Genomic DNA, 26,118 nt, shown 5'->3' on the forward strand with positions numbered 1-26,118 from the left:
AAGATAAGATAAGATAAGATAAGATAAGATAAAATAAGACAAGATAAGATATAATCCAACACCAGGAAAATTTGCAAGCAGCAAGGGTGTCAAGATTTGACGTCTGTAAAGTAATAAAAAGTAACATGCAATATAAGTGGAATAAAATAATGATATATACACTATTAGAATGTGAACATTGAAATGGATTCCATATAGACAATTGAAATGCACTGACCTGAGTTAAAGTGCAGTAGATCGTATGTGTATGTGGTTCTACAGCGGATACAGCCTCACTGCTGCAGGAAGCAACGACCTGTGTCACCTCTCCTCTCTACACACAGTCCATCTACTCCTCGGACACTTAGCACGTGACCATTTGTTTATAAGTTTGTCTGCAGGCTGATGTTTACGTTTTGAGCTGAAGCTGAATTCACAGCAAACTTGTCTTGCAGCGCCCTCCTGCGGCACAAACGCGAAATGCTGCATGGCATTTTGTTTGGCGCCGATGGAGGGAGTCACTCCTGAGATCTTTGGTCAGTCAGACGGCAGAACTTCCGGTCGGCATTTTGTTCTACGAGAGGAGAGCCTCTTGATGATCGCAACAATCGTCATATTTCTCGTTTACTGTCGAAATTGGCTGCACTCGGTGTTTACGTCGGCGCAGACCGACTGAAACTCCGAAGAACGAATGTTTCCCCGCGAACGTACGTTGGAACGTTCACCCGCGAGTGACGGAAGAAGAGCGAATCAGTCCGACCCGGATTATTGTTGATAGCTAGCAGGCTAGCTGAGCGGCTAGCTGGCAAGCCAGTCGAGTTCCTTCTGGAGTAGCTGCGAGAGAGAAGAAAGGGGGAGCTAGAGATACGGACACAAACCAAGCTCAAACATTCCCCTCCCTTTGAACGCAACATCCGAAGGTAAATACAACCAACCCGTGTCTGTGTATAAATCCAACTTTTTAATTTGCGATTATTTTCTGCCACGTTAATAACAGCTCTGCTGCAAGACCACCTACGGCGTCGTTAATCGGTGACCGGGAGGTAACGGAAGCTAGCGAACTAGCCAGCCAAGCTAGCTAGGTGTGTTTTTGCTCCGCCGAGGCGCACGGCCTCAACTGGATGTCATTTGTCGAGCCCGGGGATTGGGCCGTTGCCACGGATTTAGTCCCCGTGCCGTCGCCGTCACACCGACTCCCTCGAGCCCGTTGCTTTTTCTCCGCGCTCGGGGGGAGAGCTTTTAGCGTTTATCAGCCCCCGACTTAGCGCTTCCTCGTCAATTTTTTGAATCTCCTTCCCTCTTTTTGAACGGGGGAGCAACGCTAGAGGCGAACTAACAGCACTTTGAGCGAGTTAGCGCAACTAGCCAGACACTAAAACACGACTATTGTTGTTAGCAAATGTTTTGGCAGCTAGCGTCGGTGATTTTAGCGGCTACCGCCAGCCGCTCCGTGTAGCTTCGCAGTTAGCCCCGCAGCATCCACACAAGTCAACTTCTGGGAAACTGTACCGTTCGAGGTTTGGCTCGCAAGTAGCGGGCTGTTTCTGGTAAGTCTGCGAACTTAAGATAAAGTGTTAATTGAATGGCGACTGCTACTGCGCGCTAGCGAAGTGCTGGAACACCCATTCGTGTTATTCGCCTCCCGCTGTTGTGTTTTTGTTTTCGCTGGGTCTTTTGACAGGGCTAACGCTCCCTCTGGTTTTCACTCTGTGTTGGACTGTTTTGACTGAGCTCGGGTTTACGTTGCCTCGGTTGTTGTGGCTCCTCATTTGGGAGTTCGCTGGAGCTGTGTGTTGTTGTCAGAGGGGATCGCGGGTATTTGTTGCATGTCCACAACACATGCAGCGTGGTGGCTTTCCTGCAGACACCCGTTTGCAGAGTGTGCACGGTGGCCGTGGCTGCTGGAGGATGCAGCCCCCCCCCCCCACTACTGCCGCCACCATCACAGTGCATCTGTTCCTTTGTGCTGCCTCCTGCGTGTCAGTCTCACAGCTGTCAGCCAAGCCTCTGCGTACTGTGGGAGACCACATAGAGTGAGCATGCTAACAGTGTCGCTGGCTAGTGTAACCTTAACAGTGTCAGTCCGTTGATCCGCGGCTGCAGGCGTGTGGAATCGGCTCAAAGTGTTTACAATTTGACCCCAACGCTCCGCTCGCTCTCAGGTCTGGTTGCAACAGCGTGTTTACAGATCTACACTGGTTCCAGTCAGATGCAGGAGTTGCTGAGAAGGTTGTTGCATTTGTTTAGAAGTCAGTAAAAAAGGTTTCCCATAAGGGCAACAGTGCTACCTACTCTTGCATTCTTGGTTTGAAGACTGTATGGCAGTAGTGACACTCATTGCCAATCTGAAAACGCATGTGTGAAAGTGAATGTTGTGATGCTCTGCACTATTTTGTTGTTTTGGCGAAATGTCTTAGTCCGACTTCTGTAGACACAGCTTCTTCCAAAATTGTTCAAAAGAAGATGCATTTGAAGTTGTGTGTCCCAGAGTGTGATGCAGAGTCATGTTCTCTTTCAACAGATTGAAGGAGTAGGATTTTTTTAATCTGAAATGTCAGTGAGTCCACCCGAGACTGCACAGAATTCTTCAAAAAGGTATTATAATGTTTTGCATAATCTTTTCTGTCACTGAGTTGTTGTTGTTAATAATCATAAAGGCAACTGAGAATGTTGTTTACACACTTACATGCGGCTGGTGTGTGTAATCAATATCTAAATTTGATATCTGTCATGTAAACAAAAGGATTTTTTTTGTTTCATTGAGAGTTATGTATCTACAAGTGAGCCCTGCACTGGCCTCCTCTCAGCTTGTTGTAGCAGCAGCCAGGTTTATCCCTGAAGCGTGGGCAGCGTTCACATATTCTGGAAATTGCAGCTGGCTTTTCCCTCTTTTTTTCTTTGACCTCTCTTACTGTCTTCCTTGAGAGGTCAAGGACATTTAACAAGCAAAGAGATTTTAGACAGATTAAGTGCAGCACAGGGTCCTAATTTGTGCCGATTTAACATATTAAGCTGCAAGTGATTTGAAAGATTTACTTCAGTTGGCTACTTATTCAGTTGCATGGTATTTGTGATGTCAACTGTGTAATTTGAGAAGTCAAATTGGGAGGGAAATTGTATCGAAAATAGTGGAATGTTGGTATGTAGCCACACTTGATTTAGTATCTAACTACTTTATTACCAGGGCAATCAATGTCAAGGCGTATTTACTGGAATGCATTATTGCATGCACAGTACAACATTCAAACATTTCTATGAAAATGCTGTGACGTTAATATGGTGGTGTGTTTACATCTGTGTCACAGTCTGTTTTCCATACAGAGAATGCACAGGTTTCCATCTTAATGCTGGAGATCAAAATGTTCATTTTATTTATTACAATTTTAGCCTCAGTAAATAAATTGTGGTTTTGTTGCTGCTTATGGTGTGTAGCAGTATAATTACATAGTATGCATCAGCAAGACGGTCTAATAGTTCTTGACCCTGTTCACATATGGCCTAGATTCAATCTTGTCATAATATGCATTTGTTTCTCATAAGACTGCACTCATGCTCCTGGCGTATTTCTGAACCTGTGTCCCTGTATCACATGTAGAGAGAACTGAGGATTCCCCTCTTATAGATAGGGAAGCATATGTAAATAATTATACAATAAAAAAAAAACATATCTGATATTAGCTTGAAAAGGTTGAGGTCCTGTTTAAATTTAAAACTTTCCACCTGATTGACAAGATCCAATTAAACACATGTTATTGTGACCTACAGATAATATGGTAGACATAGCAGTGTAAATATACAGTGGCAAATATCCTGCCTTTCACTATTAATTGGATGGCCTTGAATAATAGTCTTTATCGTATTGTTTTTACTCCTCCTCTTGTCTTCTCCCCTCTGCCTCTTTCACCCTCTTTTTTTTCCACCCTTCTCCCATCCATCATTCATACTCACCATTCCCATCTTTTCCCTCCATTACTATTCTCTGTCTCTCTGACTCTCTGTCTCTCTGACTCTCTCTCTCTGTCTCTCTCTCTCTCTTTCTCTCTCTCTCTCTCCTAGGTGTCAGGAGATGTGAGGACGGGTGTCGTCCATCGACCCCCTGATCTACCTGTGTATAAACACACTCCCCCACCCTCACCTTCAGCATGAATGGGGATATGCCTCATGTTCCCATCACCACTCTCGCTGGGATCGCTAGCTTAACAGACTGTGAGTAACGCAGCTGTCTTGTGAACAACACTGACAGTTTCCCTTATGTCTCCTCTTCCTGTGAAAAAAGGCAAAATATTCTGAGTGGATGTCACTTTGCAATTGTGATTCCGCATCTTGTCTCCTGCCTTGTGTATTTATTTATCTTCCCGCCTTTGCTCTTTTCATCATCCCTCTCATCTCACCTCAGTGTTGAACCAGCTACCCCTCCCTTCCCCTCTCCCGGCCACCACCACTAAGAGCCTCCTATACAATGGGAGGATCGCGGAGGAAGTTACCTGCCTGCTGGGCTGTCGGGATGAGAATCTGGCCTCCCAGCTAGCCCATGGCCTCAACCAGGTGTCCACAGAGCACATGTGAGTATACAAATGAGAGTGTCTTCGTGGCAAAAATCGATCTGGATTTTGAACAGAAAGACAGTCTGTGTCACAGCTAAGGGTCCATCGTAACTAGGCTTTAAAGGGTTATTTAAAAATAAAAAAGAGAGAGACCACAGTTGGCGTTTGGAGATCAAGTGATGAGGTGTAGTTTTATACAAGAAGATGAATCTTGAATGAAATTAAATCATCAGAGACTTAACCCTTATGTCAGAATACATGTTAATACATAAGCTAGGGTTAAATATATTAGATGCAATTATTATAAAGCTGTGAACTCTATAATGGTTTGTAACACTTTATAGATTGCAATTGGAACTTGAAAAATATAACCGTTTATGTTTGAAAGCACAACATTTAACCCCATCTAGTGTGTGTTGATGTGAATCATTTGCATTTGTGCATGCTTTCAGAGAGCTGAAGGACAACCTGGGTAGCGATGAGCCAGAGGGAGATGCACCCCTGTTGCTGCAGACCATGCTGGCCAGGAACCCTGGCATCTTCAGGGAGAAAAGTATGGAGACACTTTCAGTACCGGTTGCACATTATGACACAATTGTATAGATATGCTCCATGTCGATATTTTATAAACAAATTAACTGTTTTTTCATTCGTAAACAGATGTGATGCAGCAGCCAATGGTACCACCGTTTAAGATCACCCAGAATTCCATGCATAGCCCCGCCCAGTCTACAAACTTCCAGCCGGCTGCAATTTCTCCCAGTCCGTCAAGGTAGGTTGTGCAGCCAGAATTAGATGGTCGTAATGTATCATATCATTTAAAATGGTTAATATTAATTGTTAAGCATTGGTATAACTGGCTATTTTTGGAATATGTTTCAATGTTTTCTAGTTTTATGACTGATCTACTGGATGTAGTATCATCAAATATCTGAAAGATATTACAAAAATGCTGTCCGTTATTCATTTCCCAGTTAATTATGTAACCTCTTTCTGCTGCCTTGCTTACCTTCTCCCACTCTGTCCTTTCCTTCGTTTCATCCAGTCGGTTTGTTTCACCTTCGAGTGGGTCCAGTAGCCGGTACATGGGCCAGCAGAACAGTCCGGTACCCAGCCCCTACACTCCTCAAAGCCCCGCCCCTGGTTACATTCAGCAGTATCCCCACCAACAACCACCCAGCTATAACCAGCACCAACAGATACAACAAGGTGAGTGTATATATGTGTTAGTTGGTTTTGCATGCATAGTATGGGTCTGTGCCTCCGTGTACATGATGTGTATGAGTTGTTTAAAGACGGCAGTTTATTTTCTGATTTGCTTTGCTATAATTTGCACATGTTTGGCTAAAGAGTTCTGTTTGTTTTATTTAAAGAGTTTATTTGAGGAGATATGTCCCGTGGTGCGTTCTCATTCTAAAATTGAGAGGAACAGTTTCGCTTTCTGACATGATTAATGTCTGGTAGATTTGATCAGCTTCACATCACTTATAATGGAAAGTGCATGTAAATTTGTCACATGGGCATTTTACACAACTACATTCGTGACATTGTCTGCTAATCTCAGTGTTCTTGGTGGTGTCGTACTATTGTTGCATGTGATCAGCGGCTGTGGCGATGCTTCTAACATGCGATAGACTCAAAAATGACAAAAATAAAACATATCATCTGGTGAAAAGGCGACTAATACAAGACACTGACAAAGATGTCTAGAGAGTTTTTAGTGAAAAGAAGCAACAACGATGTTGGAGTTCTGCAAAATATTTGCATGATGTCCGCAGCGGAGTTAATACGTCACTTCCTGCATCTGCCTGCTCCACCTCTCACGTGAATAACGGGGAGGATTTAATGCTGTTGTGAACACGCCTGTGCAGAGTACCTCTCGCTGTGTTATGCATGTGAAAGACAAACTGCGGGTAAAGCCATTAGCAAATTCACCGGATTTTACCCGGAGGTCAGGTCTGAAAATGACCTTTGTCACGACTGGCTTATAACCAGATTGTCATTGTTGGCAGACATGCAAAGTGCAGCAGAAGATGATGTATATTTGAACTTAATTTTAACACTGTTATGTAGTTATTCATTTGGTGTATTTGTTCTTTGTTGTTTATTCAAATAAGCTGTTTATGTGCAACAATTTTATGTAGTGAATTTAATTAATTAATTATTAATTAATTATTCAACTTATTCTTTTATTGTCTTGATACTTAAAATTTTAAAAAATCCCATGTTTATTTGGCTAGAAAGTCTCTGCTCTCTGGACATGAATAGAGTGCACAATAAATCCTCTTACAGATGTAACATATGTGGCTTCTACCATGTAATTGGTTGACTTCCAGCCAATGTTATAGGTTCAAATATTTATTATTTTCTGTTTTATATCATACACTTCCACTTTAATTGTAAATATTTGACTTTGCAACAAGAGAAGCTTCTTTATTTCTCCCAGGTAGTGAATTACAGACTGCAGAATATTTTCCATTGCATATGCAACCTATAACTGTAAGGGCCTTTTCTATTTATAGTCATTGAAGATTTCATTCACTTATTATTTTACTGGGTCTCAATTTGCTGGAGGGATCCTGGGAGAAGTGAAGCATTTGAACCAGCAACATTTCTAATGTGATCTTTGGTCCAGTAGGATAACTAATTTTTTCCGTCAATGTTATCATTACCTCACTAATGGATGATTCTAAAAAAACTATTTTTTCTTTAAATTTGTGACAGTGTCTGTAGCCAGTCCCATGGTTCCTGGTGGCATACGAAATATCCACGAGGGCAAAGTATCGGGGCAGATGGCCAATGCTGCCAACCACCACTCAGACAGACATGGCACTGAGGACTACCTTAACATTGTACACCGACTGGGCAGCGAGGTATGACTGACAAAGTCTTAAAAGGATATATTACAAGTTAACTTAAAAGCATGTTTCATATTTGTGAGTGAATAACAAAGTCAGGGTGATGAATAATGGGTGAAACTTCTATGCGCACATGTAAGTGCTCACTGTCATTTCTTAAATTACAACAGGTAGCATCTGTCACTGAACATTGATGTGAGGAAATGCAGCTGTTGTGTCTCAGACTACACAAACAGATTTAGACAGAATTCAGGTGCAAAAATTGTATAAACTGCTCTGGGCTAAAGTAAAGACAAATTACGTCAAGTGATGTTTTCCCAGGGGTGGTTATGTAATGTTCAACAACCAGATACTGGGATTTCTCAATAGAACCTCTAAAGACACACACCGTATGTGTTTATTTATATTTGTTTGTTATTTGTTATTGTTAGGTTTTATGACTTTGTTCTCAATTCCTGATTTTCTAAATTGACACATTAATGGGAAATATTGCTATAAACATATCATATGCTATATAATATGCAATGGGGTGTTAGGTTTAATATTAAATCAACAATACGCTTCTGAATTGTTGGACATCATTTATAGATAATCCTAGGTCTATGAATTACATATATAACTACAATTGAGAAGCACCTGTACACTAGAGATAATGCTCCGTCATACAAGAAACCTTTGGGCAAAAATTAGATTTTCTGTTTAGAAAAATCTTTTGTTTTTGTCACTGTAAAGCTCATGCTCATCTATATGTTGTCTAGGAGGGTGACTCTGCCATGAGGAATACTTTCCCTCTGAGGTCTCCACAGTCCGGCTGCTCCCCAGCAGGGAGTGATGGAACGCCCAAATGTAAGTCCACTCCCAGAGGATAGGAGGAACTACACTGCACCCATCTACACTAACTCTGGTCGAAATATTCCTAATTTCAATTTCACAGCAGCAGAATCCACAGTGATTTTCATTTCACTCTTAATGTCCTTCTTGGTATATAGAACTGCATTTTACTGGATTATTGGATGTGTGAGAGTAGCTCTCACACATGTGCTCTTCTACATACATTTGAATGGTAACTCTCTTGTACATTTGGTGTTGCTCCCTCACAGCGGGTTCTCGCCCCCCACTGATTCTGCAGTCCCCACCTCCCTATGCACCCTCACCGAGGGAGGGAGGCCCTGACCAGAAACAGCAGCTCCAGCAAAAGAAGAAAGCCCCAGCGGTGAAAGAGGAGAAGGACTTGTACGATATTGTCAGCTCGCCAAACAAGGACTCGACCAAACTCACCCTCAAACTGTCCCGGGTCAAGTCAAATGAGTCAGATCCAGGTAAGAGTAGACTGTCATTCAAAGTTGTACTTCCATATATTAAGAACAAGCTACAAATCTTCTCAGTCTGAATCCTTAAGCAATAGAAGTCCTCAGCACTTTTATTTACAACCCTGTTTTTTGTTAATATACCAGGTGACATGCCAGGTATGGACTCAGACAACATGGAGGCAGAACTGGGCTTTCAGCAGGTTCCTGTTCTTCAGCAAAACCTAGCAGCCCGGCTGCAACAGATCTCCCAGCACGGTGGTGCCAGTGGTCTCCAGCCTCCCAGTTCCCCTTACGACGAGGCGGAGTTGGATGCCCTCGCTGAAATCGAAAGGATAGAAAGAGAAACGGCTAGTGAGAAGTGCTCCAAGGAAGTGCAGGATAAAGGTGAGTAGGATGCTACTTAATGTGTATATGGATACAAACCCATAACTTTGGATGATTCTCTGAGTTTCATGTTTTTTCTGTTTTGCAGACAAGCCTCTGAAGAAGAGAAAACAGGACTCCTTTCCCCTGGAGCCAGGCGCAGGAGGACCAGGTGGACCCACAGGTGCCCCAGGAAGTGGATCAACAGGCGGAGGAAATGCTGGCAAACTGACCCCACAAGAGGCCACAGCAGCTGGGAACGGTGCCAGCCGTCCTCCCCTCATGGTGAGCATCGACCTACAGCAGGCAGGCCGAGCTGATGGCCAGCTTGACCCCTGTTTGGCTGCCCCTATTCCAGCTCTTGAGGCCCAACGCTGGCCTGAAGAACCAGCTAGTGGGCCGGCTGCTGTGGAGGGTTCTGACACAGCTTTACGGTTGAAACCAGACGGGCGACCGGAAGTCATCAAGAACAGGGTTGATAAACAAGACGGCAGGAGAGAAGGTCGGGATTCATCAAAGCACCGACACGATGAGAAATCCTCCGACAGGCGAGGAGAGATGCCAAAGTCATCAAACCGTGGGGAACACGGACGAGACAGGGACCGAGAATCTGACAGAGATAGGAGGCATCGGAGCGAGACTGGTGGTCGAGACCGACGCTCTCCCGACTCTCGCTGCCGCAGTGACAGAGATAGGTCTGGCTTCCGGGCTTCTTCCACTGGAGAGCCTGGTCGGAGCAGCAATAGGCAAGATGGTTCCAAACCAGCCTCGTCTGCTTCTGGTGTTAATCTTCCAGATTCCTTCCCTGCTCAGCTCCTGGGAGGGCATAGTGGCGCGCTGAAGAACTTTCAGATCCCTAAGGTGATCTTGGTCGACCCCCCCCCCCCCCAAAAAAAAACCTACTCATCTACCAATCATTCAGCCGTCACTGCCTGCAATCTCACAAAACCAAAATATACCACTGCTCATGCTTTGTTTTGGTTTTTGCTTTTCCATCCATAAGCCTTTTGTTTATTCCTGGGATTGGCCTAAGATCAGTTAACACATTAACCCACACATCTGTTTAAAGTAGAGATTTTTCTTGTTTAACTATTAAGTTGTGAGTCCTTTGTGTAATCTACCTTTAAGAAATGCTCCAGTGGTCATTTTTGAGGATGATGATTATGGCTCAATATCTACTTAAAGCGCTCGCTGTCAGTGTTGTGCAGTCCAACAACTTCAAGCTTCAATTTATTTATTCCTCTCTTACTATATCTACTGTCAACAAAGTGTTCAGAGATGTAATGCACAGCCACATGTCTTGGCACACAGGTTCATGCCCCTGTGTGCTGAGCTTTTCTGTTTTTGCTTACAAAAACGAGCTCAATTTGATTGTTTATTGTGTACAGTAATGGAGAGGGTCACTTGAAGCGATGGACAAACATAACAGTAGTTGCGCAAGCAGCTAGTGTACGGAAGCCATATTTAGCCCCAAGTAAACAAGATTACACTGCCAGTTGTTTAATAGGACAGCCAGTCTAATCACCCTCACCACACGGCTACATCGATTGACTTGTCTACTTAAATGTGGTTATCAACCCGACAAGGGCTTCATGTGCTTTGTGGGTGGAGTTTTCCTGGCAGGACGTAGAGATATAGCTCCATCTGATTGGTTACAAAGTAGTTTGGAAGGAGTTGTAATTGAATCATATTTAGTGATATTCAATCGGGAAGTTGTTATGGCAAAAGACTAATTTGGTCCTTTTTGAATTCACCTGAATTGAAGGAATTGTTCGCCAACAGAAAGATTATCTGTTTATGTAAAGTTAACATTGTTGTCACGTGAGTCAATCACATTCCCCTTATCCCATTCTCAGGACATGATAAATAATATAAATACGATACCTCAGCTATACTTCTCATTCAGTAGGTTTATTAGAACAAACCTGCTGTATTTTGCGACCACCTACCTCAGCCAAACTCTTATCTCAATTGTAAGCAAACAGGGAGCACTGCCATTGTTTCTGTGTGTGCTGTGTGTTTTTGGCAACTGTCAGTGTTGCATGTCCAGTTTTTTGCCTATCACCCTTTGTGGCTGTGGAGAGTTACTACCTCAGCACTGAAGTGTTGACACTGTTATTTGACAATTGATAAGATATCGCCAAATTAAGGTCATGATAATTAGTGGAGTATTCCTTTAGGTCTTTGTTATTAGAACTATACTGGTAACTAGCATCAAAATTGCTTATCTAATTTTGGCTAGCTTGATTCAATTATATTATTAGATTTTTTCCTGTTCTGTCCATCACTGACTGAAAACTGACTATTGATTTTTTATTTTCCTCAGATCAAACGGGATATGGACAGCAGTGGGTCAACTGAAGGTCAAATGTGGGGCCAGCCCAAGGTTAAACTGGAGCGGCTTGGATTGGTGAAGGACTTTGAGAAGAGGCCAAAACCTGTTGTGGTTCTAAAGAAGCTCTCCATCGACCAGATTCAGAGGATCATCCGGCACAGCAAGTCTGGAAAGAACAGGATCTCATCAGGAAAGTCTGGCAAAAGTAAGGCTGAGAAGCTGTTAACCTGCAGGCGGTTCTGCTAAATTGAGAGCATCTTCTGTATGGTGTTATCCAAACTCTTAAATACATAACTAGCTTTTGGTTCATAACTTTATAATTTTACTATAAACCTTAAGGTGGTATGGACCCGGCAGTTCTGAAAGAGCTGCCTCCAGAGCTGCTGGCAGAGATTGAGTCAACCATGCCCCTGTGTGAAAGAGTAAAGATGAACAAGAGGAAACGAAGCACTGTAAATGACAAGCCCAAATATGCTGAGGTCGACTCGGACGACGACTTTGACGCAAACGGAGAGTGTGAGTTCAATTCTTTTGATTAGTGTCAGTTCTTTGTCGTTTTTAGAAATATCCCTAAAGTGTAATGAACATTAAAACATGATTGATCATTTAAAGTTTTTGATGTTAATATCAATTTACCTTTGTTAACGATTGGTCTTTATTTTCATTCTCTACAGCTGCAAGGAAGCGGCAGCGTAGAGAAAAAGACCGGTCCTGGGACACTGAAGAGAGGGAGCGCCGAGGCTCAGGGGAACATCGGAAAACCGGGCAAAGAGAAGGCCGACGAGGCTCAGGCAGTCGCTACCGAGACTCCGAAGAGGAAGAATCGCCGCCTCCCAGCATAAGTGATCGTATGTATTTAAGTCACATCATGTCAAATTCTGCTTATTCACTTTTTGACAGTGATAAAACTTTATTTGCAGTTTTTTTTAAGAGTCCTCGACAGGTCCACAAAATCTAATATATTGAAAGTTGAATTTAAAAAAAAAATAGATAAAAGTTTTGGAAAATAGACATTTATAGGCAAGGTTAATTGAAGTGCTTAAATTAATATATTCTTTTTAAAAAGGAAAATTGGTTATTTTTCAATATATTTATTCAACCAGTGTTGGCATTACATTTTTATGCAAAAAATGCATACATGTCAGTGTCAGGCTAATATGTTGCGCTGAAGAGGAGAAAACATTTTTTTCCTCAACAATAATGAACTTGTAAAAAGACAGTTTGGCAGATTGGCCACCATTATGAAAAATAGCATGATGAAACCACTCAAATAGCCAAAGACTAATATGAAATTCACCTTATTTAAGTGGCCAAAAAATTGAAGATGAAGGAGAAGCAGAAGAAACGGAAAGCGTATGAACCTAAGCTGACCCAAGAAGAGTTGATGGACTCGTCCACTTTCAAGAGGTTCTTAACAAGTATTGACAACATCCTGGAGAATCTGGAGGATGTGGATTTCACTGCCATGGGTAAATACCATTTCTGACTGGCCACTGTGGACCATTTTTCTAGACCAATCGACATTAACTTCACTAAGTAATTCTGATTTTGTGTAATGTTTTTATTTTGTTTTCCAGCAGCAGATGATGACGAGATACCTCAGGAACTGCTGCTCGGTAAACACCAGTTGAATGAGCTGAGCAGCGAGTCTGCCAAGATTAAGGCCATGGGCATCTCCGGCAGGGTATAGTATTTTATCACATAGTGTTGATTCATAATGCTGCTGTAGAGAGCTGCACATCTAAATAATGGTCTATGTTGTTGTAGATCCCATCAGACAAGCTGGTGAAGCTATTAAACATACTGGAGAAGAATATCATGGATGGGTCAAGGCTCACCACCCTGATGAACCATGTGAGTCCCCTTCCTCTGTTTTTCTTTTTTACATTATATACATATACATGATATACTTGACAAGTCCATACAGCATCCATTTCAAAAAAATTTAAAGCAATAATACTCTCACTGGTCTCATCCATTTCCTTTCTATCTCAGGACCATGATGCTGAAGATGAGGAGAAACTTTGGAGAGACCTGATAATGGAGCGAGTCACAAAGTCAGCAGACGCCTGTCTGACAGCTCTTCACATCATGACCTCAACACACATGCCAAAGGCGGTCTACATAGAGGACGTCATCGAGCGGGTGCTACAATACACCAAGTACCATCTTCAGAACACACTGTATCCACAGTATGACCCGGTCTACAGGGTGGACCCACATGGAGGTGAGGACACTGCTTCTTCATTTTGGTTTTGCAGTGGCAGCCCTCAAGGATTAAAATATAGCTTTTTTTATCTGTTTGTAAGTGTGTTCCTAGACCTAGTTAAAACAGGATAAAGTAAAAAGCTTTATTTCATTTATTTGGAGTCTTAAGATCTGCTGTGATTTAATGTCATTAATGACTTTGTGTGAACTTGCTGGGAAATGCAGATTTATCTGTCGCTTTTACTGACTTCTTAGACTTCTGTCATGAACACAAAAAGAGTATGAAACTTAAGATTAATTTGTAAACAACCTAAATGATTGTTATTTACAAAATGACTTTTTAAAGTTGTCAGATCTGTCATGATGCACAATTATGTCCCAGCAATTCAAGGAGAGTAAAATTGAAGTTCACTTCTGTTTGGATGTAAAAAAACAAAAATTGTTTTGGGATTAAGAACACTGTGAGAAATGTATTGATTGGGGTGTTTCTCGTTCATCTAGGTGGCTTGTTGAGCTCCAAGGCAAAGCGTGCGAAATGCTCCACACACAAGCAACGAGTGATCGTCATGTTGTACAACAAAGTGTGTGACATCGTCAGCAACATTTCTGAGCTCCTAGATATCCAACTGCTTACCGACACCACCATCCTCCAGGTGAAAACTTAAATTATATAACAATTTCTTTGTTATATGTTTACGGTACAAAAACTGAATTACAAACCAGATGATTCATTGACTCACTCTCTTTTTCCAGGTTTCTTCTATGGGAATCACTCCGTTCTTTGTGGAGAATGTCAGCGAGCTGCAGCTGTGTGCCATTAAACTAGTAACAGCAGTAAGTCTTCATTTTCCTCTTGGGAACGTACAGAAATTGAGTGTTCATTATAAACAATGCTCATGGCCATCTTTGGATCACTTTATCCTGAGGACGGCAACAGTGTCTCATATACATCCCTTGGTGTGTTATTCTTGCTTATGTTCTACAAAGCAATGAAGGTAGAGACTAATTGCCTGAATGAATCCTGTCTCCAGGTGTTCTCGCGTTATGAGAAGCATCGGCAGCTGATTTTGGAGGAGATCTTTACCTCTTTAGCCAGACTGCCCACCAGCAAACGCTCCCTCAGGAATTTCAGGTAACATTTTTCTCCACCAGTGCAGCATAACATTAGTAGCAGAGGTGATTATTTCCTAATAAGAAGGCCTGTTCCCCACCACTCAGTTTTAGTCTGGGTAATGCACATGATAGGGAATTCTTGTGTTTCCTGTTCTTAGGCTGAACAGCTCAGACCAAGATGGCGAGCCGATGTACATCCAAATGGTGACGGCTCTGGTGCTGCAGCTGATCCAGTGTGTGGTTCACCTCCCCAACGACAAGGACTCTTTCGAAGAGTATGACACCAAGGTAGGAGAGCAAGCCAACACACAAAAACACCACATGAAAAAGCAAATGTACAATGCTTGGAAATATAAATCCTCTTTTCTTTTTCTTTGCTCAGGTGGATCAAGACCTGTTAATAACCGCTTCGTATGAGACGGCAATGAGAACAGCACAAAACTTCCTCTCAGTCTTCCTCAAAAAGTAATTAATGACCCTTGACCCAATCTTTAGCATCCTGCTGTCCCTTTGTCCCTGTTATTTCCTGTGTTGACCCCCTCCTCTCACCTTTTTCCTCGCAGGTGTGGCAGCAAGCAGGGAGAAGAAGATTACCGGCCGTTGTTTGAGAACTTTGTCCAGGATCTGCTCTCAACAGTGAATAGGCCAGAGTGGCCTGCTGCAGAGCTGCTTCTCAGTCTGCTTGGTAGACTACTGGTTAGTATGAATGAACACTTTTCTTTAAACTGGAAATTCATCTATTAGGGTTTAGTTCTTTCCAACAAAAGATGATCTAGATTAATTGCAGGGGACAGATGAACGATCTTTTGACAAAAGGAAACCCTTTGCAACTGTTTATTTGAATGACATCCTCCCTATTTTTGCATTGCAAGTCATTTTTCGTACTGCTGAATTTGCACTGTGCAATGAACAGGATTTATTTTAGATTTTTAGCAATGAAGTATTTGTCCACTTCAATAATGCCAAGTAAACATTTAATAATCCTTAATGCAGTTATAAGTGTTTTCCTGGGATCTTGAAGGGCCTCGGGCTGTGGTTGCTTGGGGTCAGTCAAAATGTAACATTCTGTAAAAGACTATAGTTACACTCAGTCTTTTTATTTTTTAAATATCTGTTTTTATTAATGAACATTTGCCCGAAAATTGGAGAGACTACACTATTTATTTATTTTTTAAACCTGCAGATATGGATTTTATTTTATTTTGGCCTGAAAATTTTGTGTGTAAAGCGAGAACTTACATCTTTTTTCCTGCTGACATCTCTTTTTTTGTTCTTGTGTTCTTTCTTTCAGGTCCACCAGTTCAGTAATAAACAGACAGAAATGGCTCTGAGAGTAGCATCTCTGGACTACCTGGGCACAGTGGCCGCCCGTCTGAGGAAGGACGCAGTCACCAGCAAGATGGACCAGAGATCAATTGATCGAATTCTACAAACGGTAACCAACACTTCATTTTTAAATTATGATGATGATTACTTTAAAGTGTCCATATAGTGACAAAGATAATGAGCAAATAAGAAAATGCATGTTTCCAATTTAGTCCCTCTTTTGATGATATTTCTCATCTACCCGTTTTTGCTGAAATCTATTTTCTCTTTCTTATCCAATAGTGTCAAGGTAACGATGAGACCCAGCAGCTGCAGAAAGCTCTACTGGACTACTTGGAGCAGAATGCTGAGACAGATGCTTCACTGGTGGTGGGTTTACATTAGACTGATTGTGCAAGTGGTGGCTTTGAACAGCTTTAGATATTGGAAATCTGTGAGCATGTTCTGAATTTACATTTTCAATTTAATGGGCTATTTAATCTTGTGTGGAACGTTACTGCCAATTCAAAACACAGAATAGCATCCATTTTAGATGTAAACCCCAAGTTCATGGTAACATCTGCTTGAATTGCTCAACAGTACGCTTCTATAAAATTCAAGTAACATTCTAGTGTTGTCTTAACCACTCAAGTATTGATTTCTTACTCTAAAGAAATACCTGAATGCTTTGAATCATCTCCATCTGATACTAAAACCCTCTTTGTAATTTAGTTTGCTCGAACGTTCTACATTGCCCAGTGGTTCCGGGACACCACCACAGAGGCTGAGAAGTCCATGAGGAACCCGCATCCTAAGGATGAGGACTCATCGGATGGACCACAACACGCCAAGGAGCTGGAGAGCACCGGTGAAATTATGCAGCGTGCTGAGAAGCGCAAGAAGTTCCTGCGCAACATCATCAAGACCATGCCTTCTCATTTCACAACACTGAAGTAAGGATGTGACTGTCTCGGCAAAGTCATCCGTGTCATTACGTTGTCCTGCTCTTCTTTTGGTGTCACATTTGCCTGTGAGTTATAGTCACTGCCAGTTGTCTGACTGTATAATACTAAAATATCCTTCCTCTGTGTCCTTCTCCTACAGAATGAACTCTGACACTGTGGACTATGATGACTCTTGCCTGATCGTGCGTTATTTGGCCTCCATGAGGCCGTTCGCCCAGAGCTTTGATATTTATTTAACACAGGTATAATTTATTCTTGCCACAAGTATCTTTTTAGTGAAGCACAACAACACCATATAATGAATTGTCAATAACTCTGTTCTAATCCCAAAATATAATATTGATATTATCAGGGCTGACTGGTTTGATGCAAATATATTTTTGTGATATTTATTTAATTTTTATAGATCTTGCGAGTCCTCGGTGAAAGTGCCATTGCAGTGAGGACTAAAGCTATGAAATGTTTGTCTGAGGTCGTGGCTGTGGACCCCAGCATACTGGCAAGGGTATGTGAGGATCTGTGTCTGTAAAGACACTTTGTCATGCCTGATTAGCACATTCTTCTTTGTACTTTCTAATTTAGTTCTCTACTATTCTGTTATATATGAAGTGATCTCTTCTTTTTCCTCATGCTATATCCTGACACTCTCGTTTCCACGTCTGCAGTCTGACATGCAGCGTGGCGTCCATGGTCGTTTGATGGACAACTCCACCAGTGTGAGAGAGGCAGCTGTGGAGCTGCTCGGCAAATTCGTACTCAGCAGACCCCAACTCACTGAACAGTACTATGACATGCTCATAGAGAGGATACTGGTAAGTTGCCCAAACAGACTAATTCTCGACACACTATTGCATTGTGGGGTCTCACTGTCCCCATATGAACCGTGCATCTAATTATGAACTCAACTCTCTGAACACCTGACAGCCATTCATTACTTCTCTTCAATGAATGAGCCTTGTTTGCGATGATCTTTTGGTTTTTGCTGCATCAACAATGATCTGTAGGTATCAGAGGGTCCCTTCAGTGCTCCTCTTACAACTCATCACTATTGTCTTGTCCATTGTCGCACAGTGTTTACAGCACACCCTGTTTGCCATCGTGATGCTGTGGTTGGAACGATGATTATACAGAACAAAAAAAATATATAAGTCATTGATGAGGTCAAATCTACCATCTCTCCATACCAGTTATAGTGTAATACAGTCCTTGCATGACACGACTGTGATTTTAATTATTGATCTGTGAACTGGCAGAAGATCAATATTACCCAAGACTGCTCACATCCCAAATGTTTATTCATCAACAAACTCATACAAACCAAGGTTTTTCCCGAGGTAAATTTTAGTTGTGGTCCATTTATTGTGCAGTCTAACATACACACAAAAAACTGCTTTCTGACGCCCACAACATATTTCACATATTCTTAGAATCTCAGTGAACTATTCACATTGACTATTATTGTAGAAATTAAGCTGCTGTTTCATGCACCTTTTTAATTCATTTACAAGAACATTTCTCTGTTTTTACATGAAGAAGCATCTGCAGTGATGGAGATTGATGAAAAGTTGCTTGATTGTGGATTTCTTACATTTATTTTACATAATGTAAAAAATTAAGTCAGGAGCCAGTTAAAAATCAGGATGTAGTCCAGGTGATTGCGTGTCCGTTGAAATGTAAGGAATCGATATTGAAATGCGGTCCAACACAAAAGCCTGGTTCTTAATCTTTGTGCTCAGCATCTGAGAAGTGAACACATTGGAATTGTTTTGCCTGTTGTCATGGATATGTTCAGGAGGGTTCATCAGAAGTTCACTCATCATTACAGTCTTATACTGCCACCTATTGGCAGACAAATGCGGTTGCAACCCATTCAAAAATGTAAACTAGACTTGCATTCATGAGGCCAAATACTTCTGCCAAGGCCAAACAATTCTACACACGTCTCTCGAGATCTTAAAATAGAAAAAGGAAAGGAAATAGTCTGACTATATGCTCTAAATTCTAATATTTCATTGATAACGACATTCATTTTTTTATTTTATTTTTTATTTTTTTTAGATAAAAGTAATTTATCTCTTTAGTGATATATATAAATTTCCCCAATAATTGGATTCATATTCAAATTGAATGGGTTTTTCCCTGTACCCTTCATCTAGTTTAGTACTTTTTGGATAATCTTGCTTACAAATGAACTAAAAATGCGTGAAAACAAGAACCATATGTCTATAGAATATTTGTATAAAATTGCAAAGCATTAATGACTTGAATTGGCTTTGTTTTACAGGACACTGGTATCAGCGTAAGAAAACGGGTGATAAAGATCCTCAGAGACATCTGTCTGGAGCAGCCAACTTTCAGTAAGATTACTGAGATGTGTGTGAGGATGATCCGTCGAGTCAACGACGAAGAGGGTATCAAGGTATGGATTAACTGAACCGTTGTCCTTTGAGAATTTTCATTCTTTTTGAGCTATAACCATTGTTATTTATATTATCTGTATTTCAATATATTCTTCACAAAACCTGGTGCTTAAAAGATTAGCAACAAGTGCAGTTCTCAACTTGTGACACACAAACTTTTGTTATTCATAGAAATTGGTGAATGAGACATTCCAGAAGTTGTGGTTCACTCCAACTCCAGCCCACGATAAAGTTACAATGACCAGAAAGATCCTGAACATCACCGATGTGGTGAGTTTCAGCACTAATAATAATAGGCATCAACAAAAAAGGAAAGATCTCTCATCAAACACTTGCCCAATTTTATATTGACATTGAATTCTCGTGTGTGATTTCTTCAGGTCGCAGCGTGTCGAGACACCGGCTACGACTGGTTCGAGCAGCTTCTTCAGAATGTAAGTATTTGATTTGGAATCGGGGCTTCACCTGCTTGGTAAAATAATCATTTATTAAATCTTTTATAATGAACATTGTCTCTCTTGCTCTAGCTTCTCAAGTCTGAAGAGGACGCATCATACAAACCAGCCAAAAAGGCCTGTGTTCAGCTAGTTGACAATCTGGTGGAACATATCCTCAAATACGAGGAGTCTCTGTCAGGTATGCAAGTTTACCACCATGTTTATTCATACCTATAAAACATCTGTGACTTCCAGTTTTTATTCTATATATTTTTACTTTTCTTTTTTGCTCTGTAGACAACAAGAGTGTAAACTCAACACGGCTGGTGGCGTGTATCACCACCTTGTACTTGTTCAGCAAGATCAGGGCCCAGCTTATGGTCAAACATGCCATGACCATGCAACCCTACCTGACCACAAAGTGTAACGTAAGTTGGGTCTACTAAATACATCTTGTTATTGCAGAATTATCAAGACAACCATAAATATCAAAAATAAAATCAATGATCCTCTAAAGCAGGCTGGAGAAATTAACATAAATCCAGTTGTGAAAACACTGATTTTTTTTCCTCTCCCATAATCCCCGTATGGCTATTTAAAGTCCACCAATTAATTCATATTCATGCCTGATCTATTTAAGTTTTTCCATCACTTATTCTCTTACTTTCCTTTGCAGACTGCCAATGACTTTATGGTCATCTGTAACGTGGCCAAGATCTTGGAGCTTGTGGTACCCCTGATGGAGCACCCCAGTGAAACTTACCTTGCCACCATCGAAGAAGACCTCATGAAGCTCATCATCAAATATGGCATGACTGTGAGTGGCAGCGGCTCTTTGAGAATTCATATATGGCGCACCTCTGTAGAACCTGGTTTGCTGTTGGATCAGTTTTGGTGATGTGACATGTTTTTTCTCCTTCCTCTCTACAGGTGGTCCAGCACTGTGTGAGCTGTCTTGGAGCTGTTGTAAACAAAGTGACACACAACTACAAGTTTGTCTGGGCTTGCTTCAACAGATTTTATGGTGAGCACTGTTTTTGCAAGCGTAACAGCAATCTGCGGTGTTGAGCATTGAAGTGTCACAGTACAAAAGAAGGAACTATATCAAGCTTGTCTATAAATGTGATGTATCCCCAAATCTCTTTAGGAGAATGGTAAAAATGTCCACTTACATTATTTTCCTTTTCTTCCAGGTGCACTTAACAAGCTTAAGGTTCAGCATCATGAGGATTCTAGCAGTGCAACGTTAGTAGCAAACAAGCCTTTCCTGCTGCGATCACTCTTCACTGTGGGAGCCCTGGGCCGACACTTTGACTTTGATCTGGAGGAGTTCAAGGGCACCAACAAGGTAGGAGAGCAGTTGATGTCTCAATATATTTCATATTTGAGATTAAACCAGAGTTAAGTTATGGATTGTGACTAAGTACAGATGTTACATTTTGAGCGTTAATGATGAAATGTACGGTGGTGTCAATATTTCCTTATGTTCCGCAGGTTATTATTAAGGAGAAAGTTCTCGAGCTGCTGCTGTACTTCACCAAACATGAGGACGAGGAGGTCAAGACCAAAGCCATCATCGGCTTAGGCAAGAACACAAATATTAAACATAGTGATGGTCCACAAATGTAAAGATTAGAAAGGATGAATGCATTGCATGTTGTTGTGTTGCTGAGTCACTTTCCTACAGTGTCATGTTAGCAACTGACAGGGCTGCAGGTGTAAGGTCAGGTTTGTACATGGACACAGTATTGTTTGCTTGTTCTTAAAGACCTTTGCTCTTTGATATTCTCTCGCCTCAGGCTTCCTTGTGATCATGCATCCCAGCCAGATGTTTGTGCCTGAGGTGAAGACATTGTACAATGGCATCCTGGCTGACAGCAATTCCTCCATCAACCTCAAGATCCAGATCCTCAAAAACCTCCAGACATACCTTCAGGAGGAGGACACGCGGATGCAGGATGCGGACAGAGATTGTAAGTCGTTAGGTGTATCGAAAATACTGATTGAGTACCTCCGCTCTGGGAATATGTAAACTTAATAGAACAGATAATAAACACATCTTTTTCATGCTTGCAGGGAAGAAACTGTCCAAACAGGAGGATCTGAAGGAGATGGGCGACATTTCTTCAGGGATGAGCAGCTCAATAATGCAGCTTTATCTAAAACAGGTGTTGGAGGCATTCTTCAACACCCAGTCCAGTGTACGGCACTTTGCGCTCAACGTCATAGCTCTCACACTCAACCAGGGTCTCATCCATCCTGTACAGGTAAGGAGGGATTCATCCTCTTCAGTCACTGGTGACTTTCTGTCTGAATATATTCTTGTGTGCAAGCATTTTCAAGTCTCCAAGTGCCCCTAAAAGTAACCAAGATCTTTAATTTTATTTGCTGTGGTACATTTTTATCCCCCAGCACTTTGATTTAAACTTTTTATTGTATGGTAAACAGAGTCATATAAACATATGCATGTGAACGTAACATTGTTTTCATCTCATCCGTGCAGTGTGTACCCTACCTCATTGCAATGGGAACAGACCCAGAGCCCAGCATGAGGAACAAAAGTGACCAGCAGCTTTTGGAGATTGACAAGAAGTACACAGGGTTCATCCATGTGAGTTGATTGATATGACTCTTGTTGTTACTCATTGACTGAAGCTGATTAAGACAAAATATACCTGGTTCGGTCATTCTAATTTATCCTTTTGGCCATCCAGCAACATGTGACAGAATAAAAAAAATGACCCTTATATCGATGTGAAATTTAAATATAATTAAGTAGCCTTTTTTTTTTTTTTTTGCTGCAGCTGCCTCAACAGTTGCCTGACGTGCTTAGTTTGTGACACATCTCTTTGAACCCTTTCTATCACAGATGAAGGCAGTAGCTGGGATGAAGATGTCATACAACTTGCAGCAGGCCATCAATATGTCTCGCAAGAGCATCATCAGAGGTTTCAGAAAGGACGAGACTCACTCTGCACTCTGCGCCCACCTCTTCACTATGATCCGGGGGAACCGCCAGCACCGCAGGGCTTTTCTCATCTCACTGCTGAACCTCTATGACGACAGTTCTGTGAGTGAACTTGCACTCACCTTAACGTGTATCTGCACGGCTCATCACTAACAACATGCTCAGTCAAAATTGACTTTGTATTTGTATCTGTATGAAGTGCTTTATACAGGAACACTGCGATGTGACTTTGTCCTTGGTAATTACTTTTAACTTTTTAACTCTGTTTTATTATTTCTCTCTGCAGAAAACGGAAGTGAACATGCTGCTGTTTGTAGCAGACAACCTCGCCTGCTTCCCATACCAGAGCCAGGAGGAGCCTCTCTTCATCATGCACCACATAGACATCACCCTGTCTGTGTCTGGCAGCAACTTGCTGCAAACCTTCAAAGAGGTACTTTTTTGAATGTATTCTGCTAATTTGGATTGCGTGTTGCCTTGAACCTTTTTTTTTTTAACCACACCCCAAAAGTCGTAAATATTCGTGCTGATCATTTTTCCTGTCTGTGCAGCTTTTGTTAAAGGAGCCGAGGCGTAAGGAGAAAAAGGTAAAGAAGGAATGCAAGAACACGACAGATGGGGAGGATGGAGAGGAAAAGATGAACTGTGATTCTCCAAGGAGCGACGACAGAGAAAACGGCAACAGCAATGATGAGGATAATGACGGCGAAGATGTGGTACGGCGGCCTAAAAAGCCCCGAAAACCTGTTGCAACAGTGACCTCGGAGTCCGAGTCTGATCTGGAGGATCTGGATGTGGATGATGCGGAAAAAGTAATGAGGCTCCTCCCAGACAACCCTGGCAGTCTCTTGGACTTTGCTAATGCCGTTCAGGGCATCTTGTTGTTGCTGGTGCTCAAACAGCATCTGAAGAACCAGTATGGATTCTCTGACAGGTAAGATCGACATAACGCAAGAAAATATCTAGATTTTTCACTGTGGGTCACGTGTACGACTCTTACTGAAACTTTTCATCTTCCAACAGTAAAATTCAGAAGTACTCACCAACTGAGTCAGCCAAGGTGTACGACAAGGCAGTCAACAGGAAAAGCAACGTTCACTTCCACCCTCGCCAAACCATTGACTTCATCTCCAACAACATGGCTCACGCCACACTGACAGACGATGTCAAGAAGCGGATAGTCAAACAGTACCTAGACGTGAGTGATGAAGCTGTAGCTCACTTCGGTGCCTCAGTTTCCTTTACGTTAAAGACTCCAAGTTAATTTGAGTTTACATTTTTTAAATGCAAGATGATTTCTAAGATGACTTGTGATTTCATTTGTCTGAAGAGAATGGCATCTTAAAGTCAAGTGGTACTTTTCACTTGTTTATTCTACTGTGCGTAACATTCATTCTTCTGGCATCTGTGGGATAAGTGCACCATTGATGCCTAGTGCTGTTTTAAAGTTTTAAACACTCATTACAGGTTACCCCAACTCCAGTCTTTCACATGTGGTTCTTAGATATTGACAAACTGCTGCAGAGTGCGAAAGTTGTCTCAAAATTACTTTCTTGCCATTTCACTCCACAGTTCAAGTGTCTGATGGAACATCTGGACCCAGACGAGGAGGATGAGGAGGGAGAAGCGTCTGCCAGTGCTAACATCAGAAACAAAGCCATAAACGCCCTACTGGGAGGCTCCGGCCCCATGTCAGGACCCAGTCCGCGCAACCAGGCAGGACCAGAGACAGATGATGATTATAGTGATGGTGACGAAAGAACCCCAGGGGTGAGATAGATGAATTCAAACACGCTATTTGAAAAACACTCAAAATTGTTAAAGTGGAAATAGCTCAATATTTCTTTTTTCTCTCCTCCCTGCAGTCCTCTCGAAAGTCAAGGCGAGCAGTTGACCCCTCGGACCCCGGCCGTATGAACGAGACAGTGGATGCAATGGATGTGATTGCCCTTTGCTGCCCCAAATACAAGGACCGGCCGCAGATAGCTCGAGTCGTCAACAAGACCTCCAGTGGTTACAGCATCCACTGGATGGCAGGCTCCTACTCGGGGCCGTGGGCCGAGGCCAAGAAACGCGATGGCCGCAAACTGGTGCCTTGGGTGGACACTATTAAGGAGTCGGACATCATTTACAAGAAAATTGCCTTGACCAGCAACCACAAACTGAGCAACAAAGTAGTACAGACTTTACGCTCACTGTATGCAGCGCGGGAAGGAGGGGCTAGCTAATGGCTCCCGTGTGGTGTTTTTTGTTTTGTTTTTTTACCCCTCTGCTCAATTTCTACTTTATCAAAATCATCCTTTTCCCCTGCTCCTGCTCCTCCTCCACAACCTGCCACCTCCAACGACACAGCCAAACTTCACTGGATTCCTACCCTCCTCCTCTCCTTCCTCATTTTTGTAAGAAAACACAAGGGGGCAAGAATATTTGACACTACATACTTTTACATGAGTTATTCTTGCAAAAATGCCACAAAACATAAGACTTATTATATTAGAGGGACTGCTCATGTTTTGTTTGTGTATAAGTTCAGAGGATAGAATCCAGAAGGCATTAAAGGAATAATTCACCCAAATTATCCCTTAAAAAGGCTATCAGAAAAGAGACCTGGAGGGAAATGTTTTGTCAACATTGTTGTGGGAGCTCCTTCGCTGTTGTGCAGCAGATTCTAGTCGCTCATTTCTACTCCCACTGTATCATAGTTTAACACAACAAAAAACTAAAATGTTTATATCTCTGAAGACAAAAAAGCTGTAAAAAAAGAATAAAACCTTAAGTGAATGTTGGAAATTAGTCTTTTTGATGTTCTTATTAAAGTGTTTTTGGAGTTTATTATACTACTAGCACCCTGATGGTTTTTCCTTTTAGCTTTTAGATATTTGAAAGAAAAGTATGAAAAAAGAGAAGAAAAAAAATAAATAAGAATTTTTATTTTTGTTCACTTTTATTTGTCCATGCTGTACAATGGCAGAGTCCTCTGAATATAATTTATTCTATTTCGAACTACGCATGCAGTATATGTGGCCTATTGCAGGAGGATATTTTGTAAATGTAGATTTTGTTGTATTAGGTCACGCTAGTAATAAGAGGAAAAGGGATTCAAACCCTTTTGGTGGAACAAATACTGCAATAAATTTTCTACTTCTCTTTGTCACTTGTCTGCTCAAAGTGTTAATCTGATCTTTTCATTTTACAAGTGGAAGAAAAATATAGGAGCTGATATCATAAAAAAATAATCATTTATAGACTTGAAGTGCATTAAGACAATTGATCACTTGAGGGAGAGTGCTGACAAGTAGATGCTATAGCAGTC

General features: G+C 41.7%; 1 protein-coding gene across 3 annotated transcripts; it reads left to right on the forward strand.

Annotated features, from left to right (window-relative positions):
* Positions 1-528: 528 nt before the first annotated feature.
* nipbla (NIPBL cohesin loading factor a) lies at positions 529-25,959 on the forward strand. 3 transcript variants are annotated; one of them, XM_062381849.1, is made up of 49 exons: positions 529-899; positions 2,501-2,574; positions 4,036-4,185; positions 4,376-4,541; positions 4,976-5,076; positions 5,184-5,295; positions 5,569-5,732; positions 7,248-7,396; positions 8,140-8,227; positions 8,482-8,700; positions 8,836-9,075; positions 9,164-9,915; positions 11,381-11,594; positions 11,729-11,905; positions 12,064-12,237; positions 12,697-12,858; positions 12,967-13,073; positions 13,157-13,243; positions 13,385-13,616; positions 14,099-14,250; positions 14,351-14,431; positions 14,629-14,729; positions 14,869-14,998; positions 15,093-15,175; positions 15,274-15,406; positions 16,002-16,145; positions 16,319-16,405; positions 16,748-16,968; positions 17,120-17,222; positions 17,387-17,485; positions 17,646-17,792; positions 19,265-19,399; positions 19,572-19,670; positions 19,781-19,834; positions 19,928-20,036; positions 20,135-20,265; positions 20,514-20,654; positions 20,768-20,861; positions 21,031-21,185; positions 21,332-21,422; positions 21,637-21,810; positions 21,914-22,104; positions 22,341-22,448; positions 22,707-22,907; positions 23,092-23,238; positions 23,357-23,739; positions 23,829-24,003; positions 24,378-24,575; positions 24,671-25,959. In XM_062381849.1, the coding sequence occupies exons 3-49, from the start codon at positions 4,122-4,124 to the stop codon at positions 25,031-25,033; spliced, it is 7,638 nt and encodes a 2,545-aa protein (XP_062237833.1). In that variant the 5' UTR covers positions 529-899; positions 2,501-2,574; positions 4,036-4,121; the 3' UTR covers positions 25,034-25,959. The 3 variants fall into 3 exon arrangements, with proteins under 3 accessions (XP_062237833.1, XP_062237834.1, XP_062237835.1); XM_062381850.1 differs by having other exon boundaries at positions 12,970-13,073; XM_062381851.1 differs by having other exon boundaries at positions 530-899; positions 9,164-9,339.
* The last annotated feature ends 159 nt before the right edge of the window (positions 25,960-26,118 follow it).

Source organism: Platichthys flesus, chromosome 3 (genome assembly GCF_949316205.1).
Source record: "Platichthys flesus chromosome 3, fPlaFle2.1, whole genome shotgun sequence".
Classification (NCBI taxonomy): domain Eukaryota; kingdom Metazoa; phylum Chordata; class Actinopteri; order Pleuronectiformes; family Pleuronectidae; genus Platichthys; species Platichthys flesus.

What these genes read in the sequence shown, in the direction of transcription:
- nipbla (XM_062381849.1), top strand. Translation starts at nt 4,122, where the DNA reads ATGAATGGGGATATGCCTCATGTTCCCATCACCACTCTCGCTGGGATC. An exon ending in CCATTAAACTAGTAACAGCA is followed by an intron (nt 14,432 to 14,628) that starts GTAAGTCTTCAT and finishes TCCTGTCTCCAG; the next exon opens with GTGTTCTCGCGTTATGAGAA. An exon ending in ACCCCAGCATACTGGCAAGG is followed by an intron (nt 17,486 to 17,645) that starts GTATGTGAGGAT and finishes CCACGTCTGCAG; the next exon opens with TCTGACATGCAGCGTGGCGT.